At 40.7% G+C, this 27832-nt stretch overlaps 1 protein-coding gene across 1 annotated transcript in view; it reads right to left on the bottom strand.

Moving 5' to 3' along the window:
* Positions 1 to 300: 300 nt before the first annotated feature.
* Positions 301 to 27832, bottom strand: part of EMILIN2 (elastin microfibril interfacer 2) — a 118505-nt gene continuing 90973 nt past the window's right edge. The window contains exons 5-8 of the mRNA XM_033933971.1: positions 26744 to 27010; positions 23873 to 23908; positions 17079 to 17210; positions 301 to 4806 (exon numbers count right to left, since the gene is read on the bottom strand). Coding sequence (XP_033789862.1) covers positions 4469 to 4806; positions 17079 to 17210; positions 23873 to 23908; positions 26744 to 27010 — 773 coding nt within the window. The 3' untranslated portion in view covers positions 301 to 4468. The remainder of the gene's footprint in view (positions 4807 to 17078; positions 17211 to 23872; positions 23909 to 26743; positions 27011 to 27832) is intronic.

Raw genomic sequence — 27832 nt, 5'->3', positions numbered from 1 at the left:
ATAAGAATAGCCATACTGGAGGGGGTTGGAAGGAGGGAAAGTCAGATTATAAAATTATATTGTGTGTATATGAAGAATGAATGGAAGAAATAGCATTGAATTAGTACTGTTATTATGGGGGTGGGGTCTGAGGTGGAGCTTGGACGGGTCTAGGGCAGAGCTTTTGACCCCTACAAACAAAAAAGCATTCCACTGCCTATGGATATGGCGACCAGAACTACATACACTGTTCGAGCTGTGGCCATACCATAGAGTGATTCAAGGGCATTCTAACATTTTCATCTTTGCTTTCCATTCCTTTCCTGTTAAATCTTAGTAATTCAGAAGTTATTCCTTTTAGGGACATACATGATCAAAACTACTTTTGGTTTGTTAGATTTTTTTTCTGAAAATTTTTTCATCATTTATGGGTGTTCATTTCATGTTTGTTTTATTTTTTTTAATACACGGAGATCAATTATCCATGTGTTATGCATGCCTTATGTATATGCAGCCAATTTTGTGTGCATTAAGGGCTCCTTTTACAAAGGCGTGCTAACGGGGTTTACGTGCGTGACTTTTCATCACGCGCTAACCCCCGCGCTGGCCAAAAACTACTGCCTCTTAAAAGGAGGTGGTAGCGGCTAGCGTGTGGTATTACGCGCATTAAACCGCTAGCGCACCTTTGTAAAAGGAGCCCTAAAATTTTGAAACCAATGCACACTGATGAATTAATATCCCTTGTTTCCTTAAACTCTAAGAACCTGTAGTCCGGGGGTGGAGGGAGAGTTATCAATGTGAGCCACTGTTAACCTAACTTATTTTAGCACATGGTCTTGCTGTCTAAATAATCTGTGGTAAAATAACCTAACGTAACATTAGCCTACACTAATAACTTTCTCCTAATTCTTTCTTTAAGGAGCAATTTACCTGTGCAGTGCTCCTCTAGTTCTGTCAATATGGACTGCTTCAAACTGCCCAAACCCTACCTAACACACTTGTCTAATATTGGGTATTTGTGTTGTACTAGGCTTCTTTCTGCATAATGGCACAAACAGTGCTACTATGAACTTTACGAGGGGATGCTGAAAAGTTCTCAGAAGAAAATGATATGGAGCCATGAAACTTGCAAGTTATTCCACACTTTTTTGTTTCAATGATATGAAAGTGTGGAATAACTTGTATGTTTCATGGCTCCATATCATTCTCTTCTTGGTTGGGTTGAGGCCTTTTCAGCAATCCCCTACAAAATTACTAAAGTGGTTGGACTTGGAGTTGCTTTGCTAAAGCCTGATTCAAGATTCTAGTACTCAAAGGCAGAGACAGAGCACGGAAGGGAAGGATTCCCTTCAGAAATAGGAATGCAGTGGCTTAGGCTGCCATTTCTGAAATCCTTCCCTATGCTTTCTACATTTGTTTTAATCACTCTTTTTCAATTAAGATGCCCAGCCAGAGTGATCAATAGCTTTGGCCTAAGAGGGGTCCTGTGCTATGCATTATGTGCTATCCTGCAAAATAATCAGTGTATAAAATATATCAAAATATGAAGGTTTTAGTTTATATATTTGATCAATACTAATATTTTAGAAACTTCAGGTTTTATTAGCATTTACTGCTCCTGTTCCAAACCACCATCCCATAACCCCCCAAATGATCTTAGATAGGATAGTTTTATAAAGTGATGCCTATAAGCATGTTCTCAGGTGCCCATTTTAGGTTAATTTGATAAAGACTAGTAGGCACCTTCTTGTCTTTATAAAATACTAGCAGAAGTTGGCATAAATGTTTAAGTATAAGCATAAGAGAAACTGCTGAAAAGTGCTAGCCCAACCAACAAAGTTGGGGCAGTCTCCTTTGAGGACTATACACTTAAGGCTTGTTTCTGTAAAGGACACCAGTCTTGGCAGCCACCTAAGAAGCAGCCACAGAAGTCTTATGCAGAATCGCATCTGTCCTAACATATAGATGTCTAATCCTCCAATTCTCTAATAGGCACCCTTGTCACTGGCGCTGGTTAGAGAATCATGCCTTAGCCTGATCACAAAGATAGGTAGCTTAGCCACCTATCTTTGCTGAGGAATCCCTTGCCCTCAGCTGATCACAGCAAGACTCTTTGAAGCTGCACTTCAGTCCTGCTGGCTCAGCTGATTGGGGGGAAATACCCCTGCTGCTATCAGCTGAGCTAGCTGCAGCAGATGCCCCCCTCCCCCAACACCAACATGCACTCCTGAAATTGGCAGGAGGGATGCCCACTCAGCATCCCACCCCGAGATCCCCTGTACCTTTCTGCCAGAGGAATGGCCACGCCCTCCTGCCACCAAAACCGCTGAACACCCCACCCTGATACGCCCAAACCTCAACATCCCACCCACCCGCCACCCCAGTACCTTTCTGAAGTAAGGCCGCTGGAGAGATGCCTACTCCCTCTGGCCAGCAGGCCTGCCTTTTCAAATTGGTGGTCCTTCCCCTTCCTGGTGCATTCTGACATCTGGCCCAATCAGGGCCTTAAGCCTCCTTTCCAGTGCATCATGGGATACACTGGATATGGCCTAAGACTCCGATTGGCCTATCAGGAGAGGTCTTAGGCAACTGGCCCAATCAGGGTCTTAGGTCCCGCCCTGGTGCATCCCAGGATGCACTGGGACGGGGAAGGCCTGCCATTTTGAAGAGACAACCTGCCGGCTGGAGGGAATATGCATCCCTTCAGCCAGCCTTACGTCAGAAAGGTACGGGGGAGGGTGTTGGGGTGGACTTAGGGGTGTCAGGGTAGGATGTTGAGGTTTGGGAGGGTTGGGATTGTTGGCAGTAGGGGGTGTCTGGGGTTCAAGGAGGCCGGCAGCAGGAGGAAGTGGGCATCCCTTCTGCCAATCTCAGAGTTGGAGGTATCAGGGTTTAAGGGGCTAGAGGAAGTTGGCATCCCTCCTGTCAATTGCGATGGGGGTTGTCGAGCAGTATTATGCAGGAGAAAGTGGATATCCCTCCTGCTGATTTCAGGGTGCATGTCGGGAGGTTCTCTTCCAGAGCCGGCTCAGCTGATCCTGGCAGGAGTATTCCTCCCCACCCCACCAATCAGATGAGCTGGCAGGACTCCCTGAAGCCACAGCTTCAAGGAGTCCTGCTGGCTCAGCTGATCGGGGATTCCCATGCTGTGATCAGCTCAGCCGGTCGTGTCTACTTTTAGCATTTGGAATGTAGGCTAGCATTTTGCTGGACTACATTTCAGGCATCTGTCACAGCTCTAGGCAGAAGCCTAGGGCTGCTTAAACTCACCCAAGGCTACTTCCTTGTGAAACTACGCCCACGCCCAGCCTTGGGCAAGCTTAGATGTCCCTACCTGTCTCCCTAGACCTGCAACAAATGCTTACAGTGTAGGCATCCTGCCTCAGGGAGGTTTTTTTTTTTTTTTTCTTAAAACGTGATCCCGATGAGCTGCAAGATGGAGGTAGGATGCCTACTGCCGCCTACAATTAGGACACCTGTTTGTAGAAACAGCCCCTAAGTCCAGTGATTTTCCACTTTTTTCATTCCATCAGAAAAATACCAAACACAAAAAAGTAGAAAATCGTTGGACTAAGTATATAGCCCTCAATGGAGACTGCCCCAACTTTGTTGGTTCGGTGAGAACCTTTTAGTTAGTTAAGCATGTTTTACAATCTCAGCACATACATGTGCACTCCACCCAAGCTTCATCCAAACTCTGCCCCTGTACCTGTGTTTTATGAGCAAAATATGCACTTCATGTCAAAAGCGTCTACTTTAACTATAGCATAAGTAATTCTTCACTAAGGGTGGTAGGATAAACATGTATGTATAATGGTATTGCACTCTGGCATAATGATAAAAACCACACCTCCCAATTAGCTATTCTGAGCTTAAACTCCTTCTAAAACAGATTTGATAGTTTATAGGAAGCCACATACATGCAAATATGATGTTATAAAATTGCCTCATAACAAAGATATGTTATCTGCCCACAAAATTGAATGAGCTGGTAACAACAGGTAAAAATGCAAGGGAGTCTACACCCTCCTGACAGAATCTGTCGATCATGAATTTCTAGACACCAACTCGGCTTAGCAAAACAAGAAGGGAATACTTTTTGTGGAAGATTAATAATTCAGCATGAATACATATTCAAAACAAAACCCATTTGAGAAAACTGAATACGAGAGGATGGACATGTTTCTGTACAATACAAACTGATTGTTTAGAAGTGTAGGAAACCAGTCTGTGAAGTCATGTTTAAAGGACACTTGGGCACAAGTTAGCTATAAGTGGAAAAAATACAATTCCATGATGGAAGATGCTGTTATTCAGATCAAAGTTACTGTGACAATTATTGAGCATTCCATCTTCGAATGGTGTTTAAAGTTCTGCAGGACAGCAAAGAGCACAATACCATCATAAACCAAGTGTATAAAATGAATATATTAAAGCTTCAAATATTTATTACAATTTTTTCAAGTGTCTTGCCCCTCTGAGCTAGCAGCTATGTGTGATAAGGGGACGGATATAAAAACACGCCACTGAACGTAGAGTAGATTTCATCGGCATCTGTGTAGGCCAATCTGCCACCCGTTACGACAACATTGACTTCATCTCCAGTTTTCAGATGAAGAGCAAGATGAAAGGTCCCAGGGCCACTGCAAGTTTGTTTTCCTATACTTGGTTTGTGATATTCCAGCAATTCTCTTCTATAACCGGAAGTGTCCAATTGTGCAACACTCATATTGGACACTGACAACACTGCTTCCACGTAGTGATCTCTTTCAGGAGTAAGAACTGCTGAGATAAGGTAGCGACCCTCGTATGGTGCAGTGAAGATGCCTAAAAGACAAGAACACTGTGGTAAAAAGAACGATATGCTATATGGGTAATTTTGAGTAATGCATCTATTCTGGGAAGCCACAAAAGTACATGTGTTATACCTATTTTATAAAGACAGTGCAAGTTATGTGCTGTTATATTTTATTTAAAATTTTCAAATCCGCTTAAACCTAAGCAGTTTACAAAATACAAACATAATCATAACCTGACGTCCAAACATTTCAAATAGCAAAAATTAAATGATCTAACATTCACCTTCGGCAATATCAATTAAGCTTGATTTTCAGAACCTTCTTAAATCACTGAGCAATCTTAAAATCTTACAAAACTGCTTCTCTACAATCTTCTACGCACATTTACACCTACTCCAAAGCAGGTTTTCATTTGATATCAAATCCTTCCAGACCATCTTCAGAATTCTAGCTTAACATTAAGGCCCTCTTCTATTAAACTGCGCTAGCAGTTTTTAGTGCGGTGATCCGCACTGAATGGCTTGCGCTGCTCCTGACGCTCATAGAGTTCCTTTGAGCATCGGGAGCAGCACGGGCCATTCAGCGTGGCTCTCTGCTACAAACTGCTAGCACAGTTTAATAGAAGGGGAAGGGTAAGTTTCAAATGTCTACTTTTTCTTCATGACTAGGCATTCTATTTTGGGTGTTGATAAATTAGACAGCAAATATCTATATTTATATGTTTCTTTTGGGGGAGGAGGTAGGCATTTTCCTTTTGCTCCTTTCTGCTTCTATCAGGTTGGGATCTAGTGCTATGCCTCTTCACTACTACATGAGAGAGAGGACGGAAGCAGATGCACCTGTATTCATCCCTATTCCTCTAAGATAATGATGTACTTCCTACTTTCCCATCCTTTCTTCTAATTTTTTTTCTTTAAAATATTTCTTTTAAATGTTTTTATGCTTTGTAAGTAAACACCAAAAAGTCCAACAGGACAGAGAACGCACGCACAAAAAGGAAGTGGGAACGGACAATGGACACTCCATTGTTTCTGCTTGTGTCCTTTTCCGAAATAAACAAGTTGGTTTTACATCAGTGATTTTCAGTGTCTATCCCCACTTACTTTATGCTTTGTAAGCCCCCTAGAAAGAAGCATCTTCTATAAGGAAGTATATCCAAATGTTAATAAATCTTAAACCTACAGTACATCTCCTCTTACTGCATCTAACCCAATCATCATAAACAGTTTTTAGGTCGAGACCATTCATTAGGGTGTATTCAGGAATACTGTAATTACAGAACTCTAAATCTGGCCACTGTTAGAAATGATTGTGATTCTTTCTCCTTTTTTCTCCCTCAGATCATAAACACTGCTTCCACAACTTCTCTCCCTTCACACAGCCAGTCCAAGATGTGGAAGACCTGCACTAGAAATCATACCCACATCGCTGGGCTTGGCAGGGCACAACACTGACACTAAGCAATCAGTGAGACAAATGTATGTTTATATTTTTATCTAATATAAAGCTCTGTCTTGATATATTAACCCCCTCTTTTACAAAGGTGCGTTAGCCATTTTAGCGTGCTCTAAACACTAACACATCCATAGTCTTATAATGGGTGCATTAGCGTTTAGCACGCGCATATATTAAGCGCACGCTAAAATGCGTAGCGCACCTTAGTAAAAGGAGCCCTAAATCATTGATTCTCTGTCTTCTGCCTCCTTTCTTCCCACTCATAGTCCATCAGTTTTCTATCCTTTCTCCCCCTACCCCATGGTCGATAGGACTTCCAGCGAGAGAGAACTTTACTGGTATGTGTTTGCTGAGGAAACGTAGACTTAGAATTAAATAGGTAACCTCAGTGACTTTAAGTTATTCTGCTCACTTACCAAAGGCAGTTTTTTTTAGTATTTAAAGTCTCCGTTACAGTTCCATAGGCTAGCATTTAAAGGAACTATTAAAAAAAAATAAAAATAGTATCGGTATAAGATACAACTAATAGATGCAGGCAACCTCATTTAGATTTTAATTTTCTCCCACCCACCCCTGGTTTGACCTTTGATTTATAGGCTCTTGAACCGATTAGGAGGCTAAAAATTTAATTAGGACATCTCTATCAATCAGTAATTAGCTCTTAAAAATACAGTTTACTTGGGTCCAAAGAAGGAAACCTACTAATAACAATAAAAAAAAACCCTAAATGTTAGCATAGCCCAGCATATAACTAGCAATCTTAGGGAACCTTGGTTCACGTATTCCTACCCCATTAGCAACTTAACTAGGGTCCTTTTATTAAGGTGCACTAACCGATTTAGGGTATGCTAAAGATTAGTGCGCGCTAAATGCTAAAAGGCCCTTAGGAATATAATGGCTGTCTTAGCATTTAGCGTGCTAAATCGGTTAGTGCACCTTAAAAAAAGGACCCCTAAGAAATCAACAATAAGATAATGGAAATGTTGCTGAAGGAAAGGATAGTGAAATTCTTAGAATCTAATGGATTACAAGATCCAAGGCAACATGGATTTACTAAAGGTAAATCATTCCAAATGAATCTGATTGAATTCTTTGAATGGGTGACCAGAAAATTGGATCAAGGACGTGCGCTAGATGTAATTTACTTAGATTTCAGCAAAGCCTTTGACATGGTTCCTCTTAAACAAACTCCATGGGCTGAAGCTAGGGCCCAAAGTCGTGAACTGGATTAGAAGCTAATTGACAGACAGACGCAGAGGGTGGTGGTTAATGGAATTTGCTCGGAGGAGAGAAAGGTGACTAGTGGAGTGCCTCAGGGATCAGTGCTGGGACTGATTCTGTTTAATATTTTTGTAAGCAACATTGCTGAAGGGTTAGAAGGTAAAATCCACACTGCTCCACTCCAGAAATAGTTGAATGATCTCATCTACTCGCTTCCTCCCTTAAATGTCATTACCTTACTTCATCACCTTCAACCCAGCCAGCTGGGGGAGGGGGGAGGGAAGGGGGTGACATGTAAAAATTATCAAAAACAACAGATACTAGTGTCTAACCCAGTTTTCAGCTTCGCTGAGATGAATACTGACACTCCTGGATGACGTTTAAGTCAAAGTTCAGCCCCATAAAGAGGGACATTCTTGTGGGAAGGGGATGGCATGTAAAAATAATCGAAAACGACAGATATTAGTGTCTAATCCATAGTTTTAGGACTCGCTGAGATTAATACTGATGCTCCCAATGCCGTTTAAGTCCAAGTTCAGCCCCATACAGAGGGCCATTCTTGCTGCTATAATTGAAGATGTCCATGACATAAACAATCAAATACTTCCTGTTTTACCAGGCGTAATCACTAAATACAAGTCTATCGATACCGGAAGATTGGGATAAATAAATATCTGGGCAACACCAGGTAATCAGCTAGTACAAAATAAAAGAACATGAACATCTTTCTGTAGCCCTTGGGAAAAGTTTAGATATTACAAGCAGTCAGAAGATGGGAAACAAATTTTCTGAAAACCAAAAAAACTCCTGTCACCGGCTTAAAATAGAAGCAGATTTCTATCCCGTGGCCTATGTTTTTCTAGAGCTAGTTTATTTACTGCCTTCCCTAGCTTTACATAATATTAAACACATTTCTCTATCATGTGTTTCCCTTTATTTCACCAAGGAAAAAGCAAAGTGAACACCACCCTCATTCATGGAACACTTTGGAATGCTTTGCTCAAAGCCTTTGGGATAGCATATGGTCTTAAAACAATGTCCAGACAGCTGGGCTAGGCATTTGCAGCAATCGCTGAAGGCCCATAGTTAAAAAGGGCCCCATTAACTCTATCTATATGTTCTAAGCCTTGTTGTTTGGGTAATAGATTAAATTTTGTTTCTTTGGATTTCTTTCAGTATGAAATTTTTCTTTTTAAATATCTTTATTTTCAATCTAAAAACAGTGCATACAAGAATCTATACAAATAATTTAAAACAAAATATAGCACTTACATCCATCAATAAAATGCAGAAGAAATATTTTCACCCATCCCCCCGATTCCAATACACTCAGAATAACCATACAATACAATAACTTTAACAAATCATTAATAAACCAGTCTCTGTATACCATCCTTCTCCCTCCCATCCCCCCCCCCCCTTCCCTGGATGTGAAAATTATAACCAGAAGTAAAGGGAAACAGCATTCAATTAGACTCAATAAAATTGATCAATGGACCCCCATATTCCTGTATTGCACCTCTGCTCACTTAGGCACCAAGCTGTACTACTTAACAGTCTTACTGTTTTTAACTAGTTTTTATTTTTTATTCTCTGTTAATTTTAATTTGTACTTACTGTTTGTACTAATTTTACTTTTTAGTTTACTTGCTCTTCTCACCCTTGCCGCCGCGAAGCTGCGGCCCGCCGGACTCCGCCCATTATCAGTTTACTTGCTCTTCTCACCCTTGCCGCCGCGAAGCTGCGGCCCGCCGGACTCCGCCCATTATCAGTTTACTTGCTCTTCTCACCCTTGCCGCCGCGAAGCTGCGGCCCGCCGGACTCCGCCCATTATCAGTTTACTTGCTCTTCTCACCCTTGCCGCCGCGAAGCTGCGGCCCGCCGGACTCCGCCCATTATCAGTTTACTTGCTCTTCTCACCCTTGCCGCCGTGAAGCTGCGGCCCGCCGGACTCCGCCCATTATCAGGTCAGCGCATGTCCAATAAAAGAGGACTCTCTGCGGCGCACGCCACAGAGGCGCGCGAAAAAGGAGCAAGAATTGCTCCTTAGTTCGCTCCTTCGTTCGCCTCCTGAGTGTTTCGTTTTTTTCAAGACTTTTTTAATGCCATTCAAGCTTTCATTTACTCTACTTATTTATTCATTATTTTTAAGCCTCACTCTTTATTTCCTTTTTCAACCTATACTTACCAAAAGTATTATTACAATGGCTTCCATTTTTTACAACATTCCAACACAACTAGGTCATAGACCTCCTAACTCCAAGCCTCTTAGAACTTCATTAAAAACTCTTGTATCTATACCTATACTCACCACTCAACTTAATGACCAAATACCAAATACTTCTTTGCCAGTATTTCCATTTCTTACATCAAACTCCTCAAGTTTAAAATTAGGCTTAATCAATTCAAGATCTCTCAAAAGTAAACACCATATATTAAAAGACACAATAATCCAACAAAATTTACATATTCTTTGTATCACCGAAACTTGGCTTTCGGATGGAGAGGAAGTCTACCTTTCCTTTTGTTGCCCCCCTAATTATGACTACTTATGGAACCACCGTCAAAATCGCAAAGGTGGAGGCTTAGCCATAATTTTTCTTAAAAACCTATTCAAACTACATGATCAATCCACTAACAACTCAATAATTGAATACCTTCATTTCACAATTAACTTAAAACAAAAAAATGATTTTCTCTTACTTTACATCCCTCCCCCAATAGAACATACAAAATTAACATCCTTTCACAATTTGCTTTTCGATTTCTGCTCTACTTCCAATTGTCCGATTATACTGGGAGACTTTAATATTCACTTCGACAATCTTGACAATTCAAACACCTCGGATACATTAAATCTTCTTAAAGAATTAGACATGCAAACAATCATTCAAGAACCCACCCATCAGGCCCAACATATTCTGGATATGATTTTAACTCCCACATCTCAAACTATTTCTCATTCAATCCCTAACATCCTTTCAGTCCCATGGTCAGACCATAGCCTGATCTCACTAAACCTTAACTTTAAGGAATCCATATCTTTAAATCTTTTCTCTGAAACAAAAAAAATCTCATACAGAGATTTTTCTAAACTAGAATCTTCGGACTTTTCACTACTCTCTAATCCTTCTGTAATTCTCCCTAATTTCAACAACGTAGAAGATCAACTTCAATTCTGGAATTCAACCCTTGAATCTATCATTAACTCTAAATTACCACTAATTTCTAAAACTCTAACCATACGTAAATTAAAAAACCCTTGGTACTCCAAAGACTTATCTTTACTAAAAAGACAACTTCGCGCCTCAGAAAGAAAATGGCGCGCTTCTAAAACTCCTCTTCATCTCCAACAATTCAAAGACAATGCTTCTTTCTATAAAAATAAAATTTGCCAAGCAAAAAAAACATACTACAGTAATAAAATCCAAAAAGCCAATAATACTTTGGTTCTATTTAATATTTTAAAATCCATTAAACCAGAATCACAAAATACAACCACTAAGTTAAAATCGAATCTAACAGCTCAAGAAATAGCAGATTATTTCTGCCAGAAAATCTCTACAATTAGACAAAATTTCACTAACAATACATCAAACACACTTGTATCAGAAGATGCAAGTAATAATATTCCTACAGCGAAATGTATCAATTTCAGAACTCCTTCCTTGCAAGAAATAGAAGGACATCTTAAAAACATTAATCTAAAAGGCTCTTCATCAGAAATCATTCCTCCAATATATTTTAAAAAAATTTTTTCTTATCTTGGCCCTTTTATTCTCTCTCTTATTCAAAATAGCTTCTTCTCTGCAACTGTTCCTATATCTTGGAAAACGTCTACTGTCATTCCTATTATAAAAAATTTCAAAAATAGTCAAGATGACACTTCCAACTACCGACCGATTTCTAATTTGCCATTTTTAATGAAATTATCCGAAAAACTAGTGTTTGATCAACTTTCCGACTTTATCGAATCTTCGAATGCCCTTCACCCCAACCAAACAGGATTTCGCAAACACCATAGTACAGAATACTCGATGATTGGTCTTATAACAAATATACACTATTACCTCGACCATCACAAATCAGTTGCTCTTTTCTCTTTAGACTTATCAGCCGCATTCGATACAATCGATCTTGAACTTCTGTTAAATCGGATGCAATCACTAGGCATAGGCGGTCAAGTTTTACAATGGCTAAATTCATTTCTATCTGACCGCACTTCCAGAGTCAAATTTAACGATGCTTTCTCTTCAAATTATTCTTCAACCTATGGGGTACCGCAAGGCTCAATATTATCTCCTCTCTTATTTAACATTTTCTTATCACCACTTCTTACTATTTCTCAATCATTTGGCTTTACAACTTTTTCCTATGCGGATGATATACAACTTATACACCCCATTGACCCTGAAAATGACGAAGAAATACAAGCCATAAACAAAAAACTGGAAATAATAAAAAACTGGTTAAGCTGTAACAAACTGGCACTAAACATACAAAAATCCAAGACCATGCTTTTCACCTGGAAAGCAAACCTAGCACTAACATCACCATTTACTCTAAACAATATCCCTATAGAATCTGTATCTCAACTTAAAATTCTCGGAGTAATACTTGATGTAGACCTATCATTTCACAGCCATATTAGCGAAACAGTTAGATCATGCTTCTACAGACTACGTCTTATAAGATCAATCTCTACCTTTCTTGATTCCAAATCTATCAATATTCTCATTCATTCTCTTATCATATCTAAATTAGATTATTGTAACTCCCTCTTCATTAATATAACCCAGAAAGAAAAAAGACGACTTCAGATAATTCAAAATACCGCAATAAAATTAATCCATAAAGCTAAAAAATATGATCACGTCACTCCACTGCTGGTTAAATCACACTGGTTGCCCATTTCCCATCGTATTACTTTTAAAATTATACTTTTAGTACATAAAACACTGACCTTCAATGATCCACAATTTATTTCTAAAATGCTCATTCCATATAACTCAGTACGTTCGTTATGTTCATCTACTTCAAATTTATTATCTATCCCCTCCTTAAAAATTATTGGCATAAGAAGAAATGAAATATTCTCTGTTATGGCTCCCACGTTATGGAACTCATTACCTAACTACATAAGAATAGAAAAAGATTTACATACATTTAAAAGATTTTTAAAAACTTTCTTATTTCAAGATGCATTTGAACACATATTATAACACGCATAATTTTTATACTTCTTAATACAAATATTGTACTTTCTAATTCCCCTTGTTCCCATTGTGTTTTCCCTTTATGTAAATATCAATATATAAAAATGATGTAACTTTCCCCTTCTTCCCTGCCTACTTATATCATTCCTTAACCCCAAATGTATTGTAATGGTCGTTCTCTAAAATTGTTTTAAATCGTCTGTATTATGTCAAAAATATATGTGAAACCACTATCTGTGGCTTTTAGAGTGTACATCGCCTAGATATTTCGATAGGCGATTCAAAAAATGCTAATAAACTTGAAACTTGATATTCGTTTAAACCATTTGTTATCCCCTTGCTCAGAAATCATTTTTTCGTATCTGTAGCACAAGCATAACAAATGCCACTAAAAAGTAAAATTATGAAATTTTTCTAATGTGAGAGCTTTTGAAGTAACTATGGAAAATGCATGCCTTTCAGGAAATGATCTTTGCACTGTATGAAGGGAGGATAAAGTACATCACGCTTACTGAAAAATAACTATAGTTGGATTTTAGGAAGATTGGCATCAAGACAATGCAGATTTATGACAATATGGGAGTGATTATATTTGTCATACATCATACCACTTGCTTCCTCAATGTTGCCTTTAAAATGACACTTTAAGTACATCTATTTAACAAAATATAACAACATAGTCTGATTTTAAAACTTAAGGTGGCTGTAAAAATTGGCCATTGTCTCCCATATATTTTCTGAGGCTTGTGTTATAGCTGCTCTCTTCTAAGTCAACATGTTTATTGCTCCTCCTAGTTAACCCACTTCAACTTGGCATATGAAAATTCAACAGAATTTTTTTTTCTGCTCCAAATGCGATTCTTGTACAACCCTATTCCATTTCTGAACGCTCAGGTAGTCTCCTATTTCACAAGATCTCTTATAGGAAGCTTCATTTGCATACTTTGCTCCTCCTCTCTTACCTCAAGACTGCCCTCTAGCTTCCACTTGTCTTTCTACAAGCGAGATAGTAGGAGCTAGTCTTTTCTGCTCGTGTTTATTTTCTTTATCCTCAGCATTTTTTTCTGCTACTTTGCATAATTTTCATGCTGCAGAGGATCCCCTTGGGGTATAGCTCTGGTTGTGGGAGATCGCAGACTTTAAGGGACAAAGTCTGCTTCCATGGGGTTTCTGTTTTGCAGTGCAGCCTGCATTCACAATTTGGGGCTCGGGGACCATTCCCTTGGGAGCATTGCTAGGTTCATCCACTAGTGGGTTCGAGTGCAGGCTGTGTGGCGGTCTATCCAGTCACAATCAGTCAGGTGCCTTTTCCACACTTTCACATAGCCTCTTGAATCAGTGTTATCACATGTTGCTGATACGAGGGCAAATCAAAAATTAAAGGCAATTGTTAAATTAAGCGATAACTGGAACAGAGCTAAAAAAATACAACATATGTACTCATTCACTGCCTGTTGGAGAGTTCATCCATGCATAGTTCAGCGCTCAACCTTTAGCCTTGTGGCAGCCACAAGGTCAGAAACATAGATGCTCCATTGCAAGATTCCATCATCGAAGAACATGCAGCAGTGAGCTTTCTTTGGGCAGAGGGAGTGAAACCTGTGAAACTTCACCATCGGATATTGACTCAATATGGACATAGCACCATGAATCAATGAAAGGTTTATGAGTGTGTAAAAAGATTTAAAGCAGAAAAAAACAGGTGTAACCGAAGAAGATCATTCTGGTCGTCCATCAACATTGCGCACACAAGAGCACAGTGACAGGGTGGATGCCTTGATTAGAGAAGAATAGCAGAGATATCAGCTATGGATCTGCACTTGCCATAATGAATGATGACTTGGGACACAGGAAAGTCTGCGCATGATGGGTTTCCACACAGCTTATGATCTGCACAAACAACAGTGTGTAGAGGTTGTGACCCAGTTCCTGAGATGGCATGAAGAAGATCCAAGAATTCTGGAGAGAATTGTCACTGGCAACGAGCCATGGCTGAATCACTGCGACCCAGAGAGCAAAAGACAAAGCATGATGAAGTAAAGGAAGCGGTGCTCACCTGGCTTCGGGAGTAGCCGAAAAACTTCTTCTCTGCAGGAATGTCGAAGTTAGTTGAACAATACTGTACAACAAATGCGTCATCTTGCATGGGGACTATGTGGAAAAGTGATTCTTCACTTGCTCACCGTTATTTCTATTAAAGCTGTTAAATGTATTTTGCCTTTACTTTTTGATTCACCATCCTATTTATGTGATGTATGTAAAATTATACGAATGTTATTTGTAACTTGACTAGGTTTTAAGTGAGAGATCCATTTTTAAAATAAATAAATGCAAAGAAAAACACTACTGTATGCACTCTCCAACTGAGCCAAATGCCTATGGATTCAGAGCGGCAGATTCCTCCTTCATGAATTCTAAGTCTACCTTATACCCACCCACCTAAACAACCGTCTAAACAGGAACCTCTCAACCAGACAGGAGAACCCAATCCCCTTTCTCCTTCCCCCCTTTTAAAGGAACTAAACGCACAAAGATGTATGACAACTTACTTGCAACACATGCAGCTAAATTGGACCCCTCCATCACCAACCTACTGACAGCATCAACTGACCTCAAGGCTTTCCGCAAAGAAATCAAGACCCTACTATTCAAGAAATTCACCCAAACGTCCTAATCCCTTCCCTTTCCCCTCTCTCCCCCTCTTAGAATCTACTCATCAAAATTGCTTTAGACCTTACGCCTTAATTGTAATTTGTATTTCTCTTCCTGGAAATGTCCAGTTATCGTTCTGATGTAATCCGCTTAGAACTGAAAGGTACAGGCGGAATATAAGCCAGTAATGTAATGTAATGTAATGTAATGTAATACAAAAAAAGGAGAAAAGATTAACTGCTAACAATTAGATCCACAAAAAAGTTAATTAAAAGAGCAATAATTCGGATGATGTTAGTCCGATCATTAATTCATAATTATCAAAGTGAAGGAAAAGATCTCAGAATTGCCACTCCTAGGATCATAATAATATCATCCAAAATGGAATTGTGGCATGGGTATCTTTCATAGATCATAAAAACCTTCACTGATATTGTGTAATGATTTGACATAATTAATCAACATAATTATTGGATGTAAACCACCCTACATCATAATAATTTAAATATAAGTTAAAAGATAAATAATTTAATTTTTAAGACTGTGCTTATTAACATATTGGGCTATTTAGATAACATTAACTGGCCTATGTTATTCCAAAAAACTATGCAGTTGAAATTAAAATGACTAAAGCATTAGTTACCAAATTGGTTCAAATGTACTAAACAGAAAGTGACTAGTGCAGTGACTAGCCTAATTTATAATTGTAAAGTGACTGGTGCTTTAGCTAGCTCATGTATTGATAACTCTATAGTTCAAAAGAGCTTATACATAAAGTGACTGGTATAATAACTAGCCCAAGCTGTTAGCTATGCAAAATTTTTGACTTTAAAGTGGCTAGTGCTTTAACTAGCTTATATGCTGATAGCTGTGCAGTTAGACAAACTTTAAAGTGACTAGTGCTGTTAACTAGCTCACATTAAGTATTTTTTAGCTTTGCAAATAGCAATTATAAGTTGTAATATCGTCCATAAGACTGATATAATAGTCAGTCAGATGAAACAAATATAAGCCAAAAATGGCACTTATCTTTTTAAAGATAAAGGAACGGCAGGGTTAATCTCGACGTTGTATCTCCTCCTTCATGAATTCTAAGTCTGCCTTATACCACAACTAGCCAAAAGGTAGCTCTAGCTGGAAATAATGCATATGATAGTGTCAGGCAGGAAAAGCTACTGCTGATCATCTTTCTGTGGTATGAGTTAAAACAAGGGTGTCAAAGTCCCTCCTCAAGAGCCGCAATCCAGTCAGGTTTTCAGAATTTCCCCAATGAATATGCATGAGATCCGTTTGCATACAATTAAAGCAGTGCTTGCAGATAGATCTCATGCATATTCATTGGGGAAATTCTGAAAACCTGACTGGATTGCGGCTCTTGAGGAGGGACTTTGACACCCCTGAGTTAAAACATTATCCAAAAGTGTGCACTCCATAAACACTGTAGCTATTTCTTCTATTTTCTTTGACATAAAACAGCTGATCTAAGAAAAATACAAAATGCAAAGTTTTAGCATCACAAAGTTTAGTATCTTAACACTAGGATCAAATGCATTGTGTGCAAGCATGAATTAAACTTAACTAGATCCTCTTATTTGACAAAGTGCACAGATGGATTTTTCTTATTTTGGTGACAGGTACATTTTGTCCTGGGGAAAGAGGTGTCTCACCCACTCTAGGTCTGCAATTTCTCTACACTTGCAGCATAATGGGATAGTCCTGTACATTTCCTGACAGAAATGAACCTAATGCCTATTACCTGTGTACGGACTGTAGTGATCACCATCGTTCATCAGTACTTTATTAAAATGGATGACCCCAATTTCAGTGGGAAACGGCCTCTGTGTTAAACCAGCAGAAAAAGCTACTGGTGATGCAATAGCACTAATTCCTTAAAGAGAAACAGAAACAAATTATTTTTACAATAAAATTTTCCTCTGTCTTACTAAAGTCACCATTAGAAACTCCAAAAGTGACATCATCTACATATGGGTAATTCCATGTCAACTGGTTCAGTTTTAAGGAGGATTCCTAATCGACATCTTCCATGGCTACAAAATAGTGGCCCAAATAAAGGGGCCCCTAATTCTGGACCCAGTTGAGATCATGCCCTAAAACTTGGCATATCTTCATTAGAGGTCCCAACATAGCCTCTGAAAAGAATCCACCAATTTCTGAGATGGTGGAGTGGGAAACTCTGGACCACTTGACATGAAATGATGTGTAAAAACAAAACAAACTGATTTACACATATAAATAGGAGTACAAAGAGCATGTTTAGAAAATCCACACTGTATATTCATCTCAAAGATGGCAAGGGGGTATGTTCTAGAAATAGGCTGAGTAGATTTTAAGAGGGTAATTTTAATAACAAGTCATCTAGATGTGTAGGTGCCTATTGTGAAGCTACTCTATAAGATATACTTAGGCATGTGTGTGTCTTTATAAATTACCAAGTGGTCCTTTTATTAAGGCGCGCTAACTGATTTAGCACGCACTAAAGATTAATGTGCACTAAATGCTAAGGCATCCATTATATTCTATGGGCAACTTAGCACACCTTAATAAAAGGACCCCTAGCATAGAAGAAGACAGATTATAGTTAAAATGCAGTTAGGGAGCGGATGTAAATGTGCACAGTTGAAGTGTGTTGGTATTTTATTACTTATATGCATACTTTGTGACTCGACTAGAGCTCTTTAAAAAATCCTCCCTTGCACATGAATACAACTGGATTGCATGCAAATGTATGGATACTTGTCATAGCATATACATGTACATGCGAGGTAAATTTACAAGAGGTCTTTTATGGGCATATAAAAGCACTTATGCATGGAAAAATCTTTAGATGATGACAGTATGTGCATTATCTATTTTGCAATACACACATGTTTTATCAATGTCCCCACTGGTATTTATACCTTCCCAAAGCATGCACAGTGAGGGCAAGATTAATGTTTAGGTGGGCCTTAGGTAAACAATCATTTTAGGCTCCAAATCCTAATATTCTAAAACTCCACATCCTAATATTCTAAAACTCCACAAAATAAGGTCCCTTATGGTTCTAACTAAACAAGAACATATTTTAGAGGAGGAAGTACAGGCTTTTTCTGCCAAGTGAAGTGCAAAGTACTGCAATACTACTGCTAGGGGTCATAGGGGTCATTTTGATTCCTAGAGCCAGACAGGGCAGGAGTGGAGAGGGAACCATTCCCAGCCCAGCCCACTACACCACCAAAGATGACTTCTTCATAAATCATGGGGATGAGGGGGGAGCAGTGGCATAGTAAGGGGGGGGGAGGAGAAGGAGGCAGACTGCCCCGAGCGCCATCTTGGTGAGGAAACTGGCACCTCTCCACCCACCATGCACATGCCCCCCTGTCCCTCTTTAAATCTTCACCAGTGCGAGCAACTACTCTGGCCTGCTGCTCATGCGTGCCTGGCTCCCTCTGAAATTACTTCTAAGTCACAGGGCCAAGAAGTGACATCAGAGGGAAAGCCAATGCCGGCACAAGCAACAGGCTGGAGAAGCTGGAGAAGATTTAAAGAGGCACAGAGGTAGGAAGGGAGGGTGCGAGTATGACATGGGGGGGGCGCAGAAGGAACAGAGGGAGGGGTGGTGCTGCTCCCCCAGGCATCTCCTACCTGTGCTATGCCACTTTTGGGAGGGGGGGATCAGGGGGGTCTAGGAATGGAGAAAGTATTTCCTTTACAAGTTGTGGGCAGGGATTTGAATTGGGGGAAGGAATTAGCAGAATGATGTGATTAAGGGTTTGGGGGAACAGATCACAGGGATAGGGGCAAGAGCAGCTACTTGGCTGCCAGTAGTGCAGATTCCCTTAAAGTGCCTGAAACCCCAGAAAAGAGAGGTGAATGTCCAAGGAAAAATACTGACTACTAACCAGAGTTAACATGATCAAATTTCACACAGTGACAAAAACCTGAATCTGGGAACAGTCAGCCCAAGAAGGGATACAGTCCAAAGGGGCCCTAAAAGGGTTATTTCTAATACAGAACACATAGCGATCAATACTTCAAATGATTTAACATAGGAACAAGATAAAAGCCAAATGGCCCATCCAGTCTGCTCATCCACAGTAACCATTATCTCTTCCTCTCTCAAAGAGATCCCATATGCCTATCCTATACTTTCTTGAATTCAAACACAGTCTCTGTCTCCACCACCTACTCCAGCAGACCGTTCCATGCAGCCACTCACCCTTTCTGTAAAACAGTATTTCCTTAGATTACTCCTGAGCTTATCGCCTCTCAACTTCATCCTATGCCCTCTTATCCTATGCTTCCTTTCAAATGAAAGAGACTCAACTCATAAGCATTTACACCATGTAGGTATTTAAACATCATTATATTTCCCCTTTCCCACCTTTCCTCCAAAGTATACATTTTGAGATCTAAGTCTCTCACCATACGCCTTATGATGAAGACCATGCACCATTTTAGTAGCCTTCCTTTGGACCAACTCCATCCTTTTTATATCTTTTTGATGGTGCGGTCTCTAGAATTGTACACAATATTCTAAATGAGGTCTCACCAGAGTCTTATACAGGGGCATCAATACTTCCTTTTTCCTACTGGCCATACCGCTTCCTATGCACCCTAGCATCCTTCTAGCTTTCGCTGTCACCTTTTCAACCTGTTTGGCCACCTTCAGATCATCATATACAGTACAATCACACCCAAGCCCTGCTCTTCTGTTGTGCACATATGTTCTTCACTCCCTAAACTGTACCATTCCTTCAGGTTTTTGCAGCCCAAATGCATAACCTTGCATTTCTTAGCATTAAATTTTAGCTGCCAAATTTCAGACCATTCTTCAAGCTTTGCTACGTCTTTCTTCATGTTATTCACATCACTCAAGATGTCTACTCTATTGCAGATTTTGGTATCATCCGCAAAGAGGCCCTTCAGCAATATCGCTTATAAAAATGTTAAAAAGAACAGGCCCAAGAACAGAATCTTGAGGCACACCACTGGTAACATAACTTTCCTCAGAGCGATCACCATTGACCACTACCCTCTGTCATCTTCCACTCAACCAGTTTCTGACCCAGCCAGTCACTTTGGGGCCCATCCCAAGGGTACTCATTTTATTTATTAGATGTCTGTGTGGAACACTGTCAAAGGCTTTCCTAAAATCTAAATACACCGAACCTAGTGTACTCCCTCTATCCAATTCTCTGGTCACCCAGTCAAAGAAATTAATCAGATTTGTCTGACAAGACCTACCTCTAATGAATCCATCAGCACTCACCATCTTGCCCCATCACTTTGTCTACCTTTAATTTAGCTAGCTCCTCATGAAAACAATCCTCTGAAAATCGATCAGGATCTACCACTACTCCATTCCTATTCGTATTTGTCTTCTGCTGTCACATTCGCGGCGTCAGCCATGAACACAAAACAGAAATATTTATTAAGCAATTCAGCCTTTTCTTTATCAGCTTCTACATATTTCTCCCCTTCACTTTTGAGTATCACAATGTCACTTTTGCACTTCTTCCTATTACTGATATCTTTAAAAAATGATCTATCTCCCTGTTTTACTGTATCAGCTATTTTTTTCTTTCATGTGTATCTTTCCTTTCCTGACTACTCGTCCAGCCTCTCTTAACTTTTCCAGATATTTTTGACTGTCTTCCTCTTTCTGTGATCTTTTGTAGTTTATGAAAGCTAACCTCTTATTCCTTACCTTCTCAGCTACTACTTTTGAGAACCAAAGTGACCTTCTTTTCCTCTTACTTTTACTCACTTGTCACCCTTACAATAATTTCTTTTTCTTAGAACCACAAAGTCACTTTTGATATGTTCGCAGAGATACCTGACAGTATCATTAGTATCAACGTGGATGAGCAGCATCGAATAATAGTCATCAGGCTTGATAAGTCTTGGCAATCTTTCCAGAACATCTTGGATTTTGGCACCAAGCAGACAGCATACCTCCCGGGACATCATGTCTGACCTGCAGATGGATGCTTCTGTACCCCACAGAAGGGAATCACCAACCACCACTACCTTTCGCCTCCTAGTGGTCATGGATCCAGCAATTGGGGGGATTTCAAACTTTGGTCCTTCATCTCCATGGAATGCTTTCATCTCCTCCACTTCCAGGGCAGCATACTAGTTCTTCAGTTCAAGGGCAGGTGGCGTCACAGTACCAATCTTGCAGGTTCTGTAATCTGAGTCCAGCTGTCTTCCCTCAGCACAGCCTTTTCTTCCCCACTTCTGGAAATCTTTGATGCCTCATGAACCATTTCATCAATGTACCTCTCATTCTCACGAATGCTTCTCAATCTTGCCATCCCCACTCTCTGTTCCTTTACTTCCTTCTTGAGGGATTCAAGCTGAAGGCACATGGAACCACTCCCTCTGCCTGGGAAACATTTTCATTCTGCATATAGACAGAAGCTGTAACCTGAGCAGCAGCTTTGGTGACACAATGTTTCCCAGCCATACTGGTTGACCCTAGCATGGATATTCAGCCCTAAGACTGAAAGGACGCATGAGTGAGCTCCTTAAGAACCCTTGAGAAAGCCTTTATGTGGCGAAACGGGTCCCGTCGGGGCAGGCTAGTGATTCTGCACATTAAAAGATAAGTGAAAACACTTTCTGTTGTGATGTTTATTTTGATTTGGTTTATTTAAATTTGAAACAACAATGAGTGTTAATCAAGACATCACGGAGGAGGTGATAATAAAGGTCAAAGATGTACATTATTACCCACTGGAACACTTGAAATATGCATTTTGTGTGGAATTGAGTGGGTGTTGGAAACCCCCTAGACCTCTTTCCATACTGGACACTTGGAAGTGGGGGTGATTTGCCACTGTGGATGTTTCCAGTTTACCACACTTCACCATCTTCTATACCCTATTAGTGATTCACTCTTCTCTTCCTCCAGCAATGCAATATCTCCTCTCTATGTATAAGTGGGAGTATGTGTGTGTGTGTATGTGTCTCCTCAGCCATGTGTGCCAGAAAGGATGTGAAATATATTAGGTTTTAGTTAGGTCCGTGGTAAATTGACCTATAGCTAGGGTAGGGTTACCAGACGTTACCCAGACATGTCCTCCTTTTTGAGGACATGTCTGATGATCCGGATGACTTTTCAAAACCCGGCACTTTGTCCGGGTTTTGAAAAGCTTCCTCAAAATCGGGCAGGAGGGCATCTGCAGATGCCACACAATGATGTCACACGCATGCATACGCACGACATCATGTCACATCTGCGCATGCATGGATATCTTCCTGCCTGACAAGAGCAGGCAGCAGGGGGAGGGGCTAGGGCGGAATTGGGGACAGGACTGGGCATAATGGGCGGGAATGGGTGGAATTGGGTGGGTTTAGGGGCCTGGATTTTACTAAAGTACTACTCAAAAGGGTCCAGAGAAGAGTGACTAAAATGGTTAAGGCGCTGGAGGAGTTGCCGTACAATAAGAGATTAGAGAAACTGGGCTTCTTCTCCCTTCAAAAGAGGAGACTGAGAGAGGGCATGATCGAAACATTCAAGATAATAAAGGGAATAGACTTAGCAGATAAAGACAGGTTGTTCATCCTCTCCAAGGTAGGGAGAATGAGATGGCACTCTCTAAAGTTGAAAGGGGACAGATTCTGTACAAATGTAAGGAAGTTCTTCTTCACCCAGAGAGTGGTGGAACACTGGAACGCTCTTCTGGAGGCTGTTACAGGGGAAAACACCCTCTAGGGATTCAAGATAAAGTTAGACAAGTTCCTGCGGAATCAGAACGTACACAGGTAAGGCTAGACTCAGGGCCACTGGTCTTTGACCTAAGGGCCACCACGGGAGTGGACTGCTGGGCATGATGGACCACTGGTCTGATCCAGCAGTGACAATTCTTATGTTCTAATGTTCTTGGTAACCCTAAGCTAGGGTTACCAGATTTTAGGCCTGTAAAATCTGGATACATGTCTCCACCCCTAGGCCTGCCCAGTTCCACCCAGCCCTGTCTTGTTCTTCCCAAGTCATGCCCCATTCTGCCCCAGCCCTGACCCCCCGAACCTCTTCTCCTTGAGCTTGGAGCTGTGTTTGGAGGGCCTCCAAGTATGCGCAGGTGTGATGCAATGACATATACATGAGATGTAACCGCGTTGCATCTGGGCATATGCAGATGCCCTCCAGAAACGTCCCTGAGCTCGAGGCTTTTCAAAACCTGGACAAAGTGACAGGTTTTGAAAAGCCATCCGGATGCCTGGACAGTCCTCTAAAAAGAGGACATGTCCTGATAAATCCTGATGTAGCCCTACCTATAGCGGCAAAAATTGTAGCCAACCCACCTCGCACAACAGGGGGTTTGGTAAGGCCCAAGCATAGTGAGGACCCTACAATTCTCCACCACAGAACTGCAAATTAGATGTGTTTCCATGTGACAATTTTTCAGAGATGATGAGAAAACAAAAAGCCCACATGCATGTATTTACTTAGTAACAACATAGGTGGTAGAAAGGACAATATCTAACTACACTTGTAAAGGATAAATGGAAATAGAAGACATGGATAATTGATAAAACGAGTACCTGGTGATTCTGCATAAAGAGATGACTCTGGATATCCTACAAAACAAAAGGACCACATATGACTGACTTGCATAGAGTGGTGATCATTAAGAACCATGACTAGGATATAGGTATACTGGGCTGTAATCCATTCAGGAAGGAAAAAGTAGGAAGAAAGATGTGAGTTTTTATATTGTGTGTAAGTGTGTGTATATATATATATATACACACACACTCATACACATTGATTAACCACACAAATCATGATTAAAATTTTTAATCATGCAATTAATCGCATAAAGTGCCCCCCTCACATTTCCTCCTGTATACTGCAATATATACTGTGCATAGCAGATGTAAATTCTCAAAACTGACATATTTTAATTCAATTGTCCCATAGAAAGGCAGTATATACTAAAAATAAAATCATTCATTAGACCTTTGTTGTCTGGTGATTTTATCTTTCTAATTATCTTATTCTGCATCTTTGGTTCTGCTTCCCTGTGCTCTATCTATTTACTCTTTCTTTTTTTCTCATCAGCTTCCTGCCCTATATCCATCTGTTTCACAATCAGCATTTCTTTCCTTTTTCTTCCTCCATTTCAAATCTGTCTAATTTCTGTCTCTTCTTTTCTCTTCCCTGACATTCGTGGGTCCCATCATCTCTCTCCAAGGGGGATAGGTCATTAGAGTGGGCAGACTTGTTGGGCTGTGGCCCTTTTCTGCTGTCATCGTCTATGTTTCTATGTTTCATTTCCGTTGTCTTACGTGGCTACCCTCTCTTCCGTCCCTTTCCTCACCACTCTGTGCTCACCATTTCTCTCCTACTTTCCTCTCTGTCACCATCTCCCTTGTTTTATCCATCCTTGTTTCCAGAATCTGGCCCTCGCAAACATCAACCTTCTCCCCCATCTGCACCTCTTTCTTGCAGCAAACCTTCTTGTGCTCCTACCCTCTCCCTCCCTCCCCTGGTCAGGTATCTCTCTTTCTCTCTCTCTCCTCCCTCCCACCCTGGTCATGTAGGTATCTTTCTCTCTCCCACCCCCTTTCCTCCCTCCCTTCCTCCATGGTTGGGTCTCTCTCTCTCCTCCTTCTCTCCCTCTAACCTTTCATAGCCTGCCAGCAGCACTAGCAATTAAAACAGAACACTACCAGCAAGCTAGCCAGCTGCAGTCTCTCACAGTCTCTTCAGTCTCTGCTACATCGGAATAACTGATGTAACTTTCTGTTCTGGTGTAGCTCAATCTCTCCTGCCCGAAGACGCACCCCCCCCCCCCCCCGAATGATCGCAGCAAGAGAGATGCCCAATCTCTCCTGCCTACACTTGCAAATCCCTCCTCCCACAAGCATTGTGGTAGGAGGGATGCCCAGTACCCCCTGCAAGCATCACAGCAGGAGGGATGCCCAGTCTCTCCTGCTGACACCCCCTGAAAGTTCACCCCCACCCAGCCCCCCTAAACCCCACTCAGACACCCCTCCTGCCTGCCAACTGTGCCTGGGGGTGGGAACAGGTTCCTTGCTGCAGCCACTAAACTGATTGCGGCAGGGAGATTCCCTTGCTGCGATTAGCTCAGTGGCAACACAATTCTCTAACCAGTACCTGTGACATGGACGCCAGTTAGAGATGGTCATAAGGTTAGGGGTGGTTAAAAGGAGTTAGGTATCTGTCTGTTAGGACAGACACAATTCTCTATAGGTGTGCGAATCTCAAAAGCTGCTTAGGTTGCTGCTGAGATCGGTCATCCTTCTATACAGAATCAGGCCTAAAGGGTCCAACCCCAGCTTTAATTCAGGCCTTCAGTCACTATGGGAAGTTCTTAACACCTTGCCCATTATTGTTTTCTGGAAAGATTCTTTTAGAGAAATTATCTGTAATTTATCATATTATCAAATGCAAAAATATTCAAATTCAAATTATTATTTATAAAAATCTACATCACTGTAATAACATCATCAGTAAGCTGGTACCCTGTTTTATTTTCAAATTATGATAGTTTTACAGGGCATTGTGTATCAAAGTGAACCCAGGAAAAAAGACCTCAAATGTCCCCGTGCCCTAAGCACAAAGGCTTGTTTCAAAAGGACACAATGGGGGCAAGGGTATTATCATAGGTCAAAAAACCCCTATTTGCAGAGTGAAAATAGTGCAAAAAGCAAAAAGCTTTTGTGTTTTTTAAAAATTAAGTTAGTGCACTAAGCTGCTTCAAACAGTCACCAAAATTCTTAGACTCTTGTATTTGAATGTCTGCAGGTTTGAACATTAGAGCTTGGGACTTGAAGAATTATTTGACAATTAAATTTTGCTTTTTGAATTACTTCAAACACAAGAGTCTAAGGTCTCCTTTTACAAAGGTGCGCTAGCGGTTTTAGCGTGCGCTATAATGCCACACGCGCTGGCTGCTACCACCTCCTCTTGAGCAGGCGGTAGTTTTTAGGGTAGCGCTAATCCGGTGCGTGCGCTAAAAAACACTAGCCCACCTTTGTAAAAGGAGCCCTAAAAATTTTGGTGACTGTTTGAAGCAGCTTAATACACTAGCTTAATTTTTAAAAAGCACAAAAGTTTTTTGCTTTTTGCACTATTTTCACTCTGCAAATAGGGTTTTTTTGACCTATGATAATACCCTTGCCCCCATTGTGTCCTTTTGAAACAAGCCTTTGTGCTTAGGGCACGGGGACATTTGAGGTCTTTTTTTCCCCTCTGCATTTGATATCAAACACATATTTTTTCCTGTGTTCTCTTTGATACACGATTTTTGATTTGTTAAATACAGTTGGGTTTTCATTTCGATGTTTCAAATCATATGTTGACATCATGGCTGAATATTGACGTCATAAACAGCCCAAAAATTTCCTTTGAGAATTCAGCTTCAAAGAATTCTGTGTATCGCTCACCTGGCGCCCCAGCAAATCCCTCCGACCTGAGCATGTCCTGCTGTCCATCTACTCCTTTGGGCCGTTCAGATTCTGATTTTAAATCTCTGCCAGGGGGCCCAGCTTGCCCAGTCTCTAAAATGATTCTAGGTGGAAATGGTAACACGGGTATCTGCAGTATTCCTGGTTGCAGTGGTTGTTGAGGTATGGGCTGTAATGGCTGCTGAGGAGTTCTTACAGGTGGCTGAAGAGGAATTCTAATTTGTGGCATCTCCTCAGGTGTTTTCTCTGTTTTAGGTTTAGAAGAGGAGGAATAATTTTATCATGAATAATAGTTTATTTGAAAAATCAAGAACATATATAATGGTAATGTTTCATTATTTACACCCCACTCACCCCCCCCACCCCACACACACACACTTTACAAAAGCGTAGTGTGGTTTATAGCACTGGCTGTGGCAGTAACAGCTTTGACACTCAAAGAATTCCTAATAGCATCAGAGCTGTTACTGCCGCGACCGGCACTAAAAACCGTGCTGTGCTTTTGAAAAAGAGGGGGAGGGTAGTCCCTAATCTCAGATGTGATGCATCCATCAGTCTTTCATTTCTATGAAACTTTGTCCTGTTGCCGTATGAAACTTCAGTGCATTGGACTTGATGGGGTAACTTTATAAAGGCTTTCTTTGCATGTATGACAGTATGGGGGCAAATCTATAACAGGGTGCCTATAATCAGATGCCCCAAGGAAACGTGCTGAAAGCCTGTTCTATAACAGCATCCAGGTGCCCAGATTCCATTAGAGAATATTAGGTAACCTGGTATCACTCAGCTTGTATTTACAGGCCCACAAATACACCAGCCATAACCCTGCAGTTGCATAAATGCATCAGGAAAGTACATAACTTACATGCATAATTTACAGAATACTGTAAGTAGGAGGTCCGACCACTGTCCATCCACACCTGTATGCCCTTTTGTATTTATGTGCTATGCCACTTACACACATACGTGTTAGTATTCTGTAAATTTCTATATGCAAGGGGTGCATAGATGTGGGTACCCGGTTATAGAATTACCCTTTACAGATACATAACATGCCGCTTACCAAAT

Source organism: Geotrypetes seraphini, chromosome 2 (assembly GCF_902459505.1).
Source record: "Geotrypetes seraphini chromosome 2, aGeoSer1.1, whole genome shotgun sequence".
Lineage (NCBI taxonomy): Eukaryota > Metazoa > Chordata > Amphibia > Gymnophiona > Dermophiidae > Geotrypetes > Geotrypetes seraphini.
The sequence above is the reverse complement of the archived record's forward strand: the minus strand, read 5'-3'. Positions and strand labels throughout refer to the sequence as shown.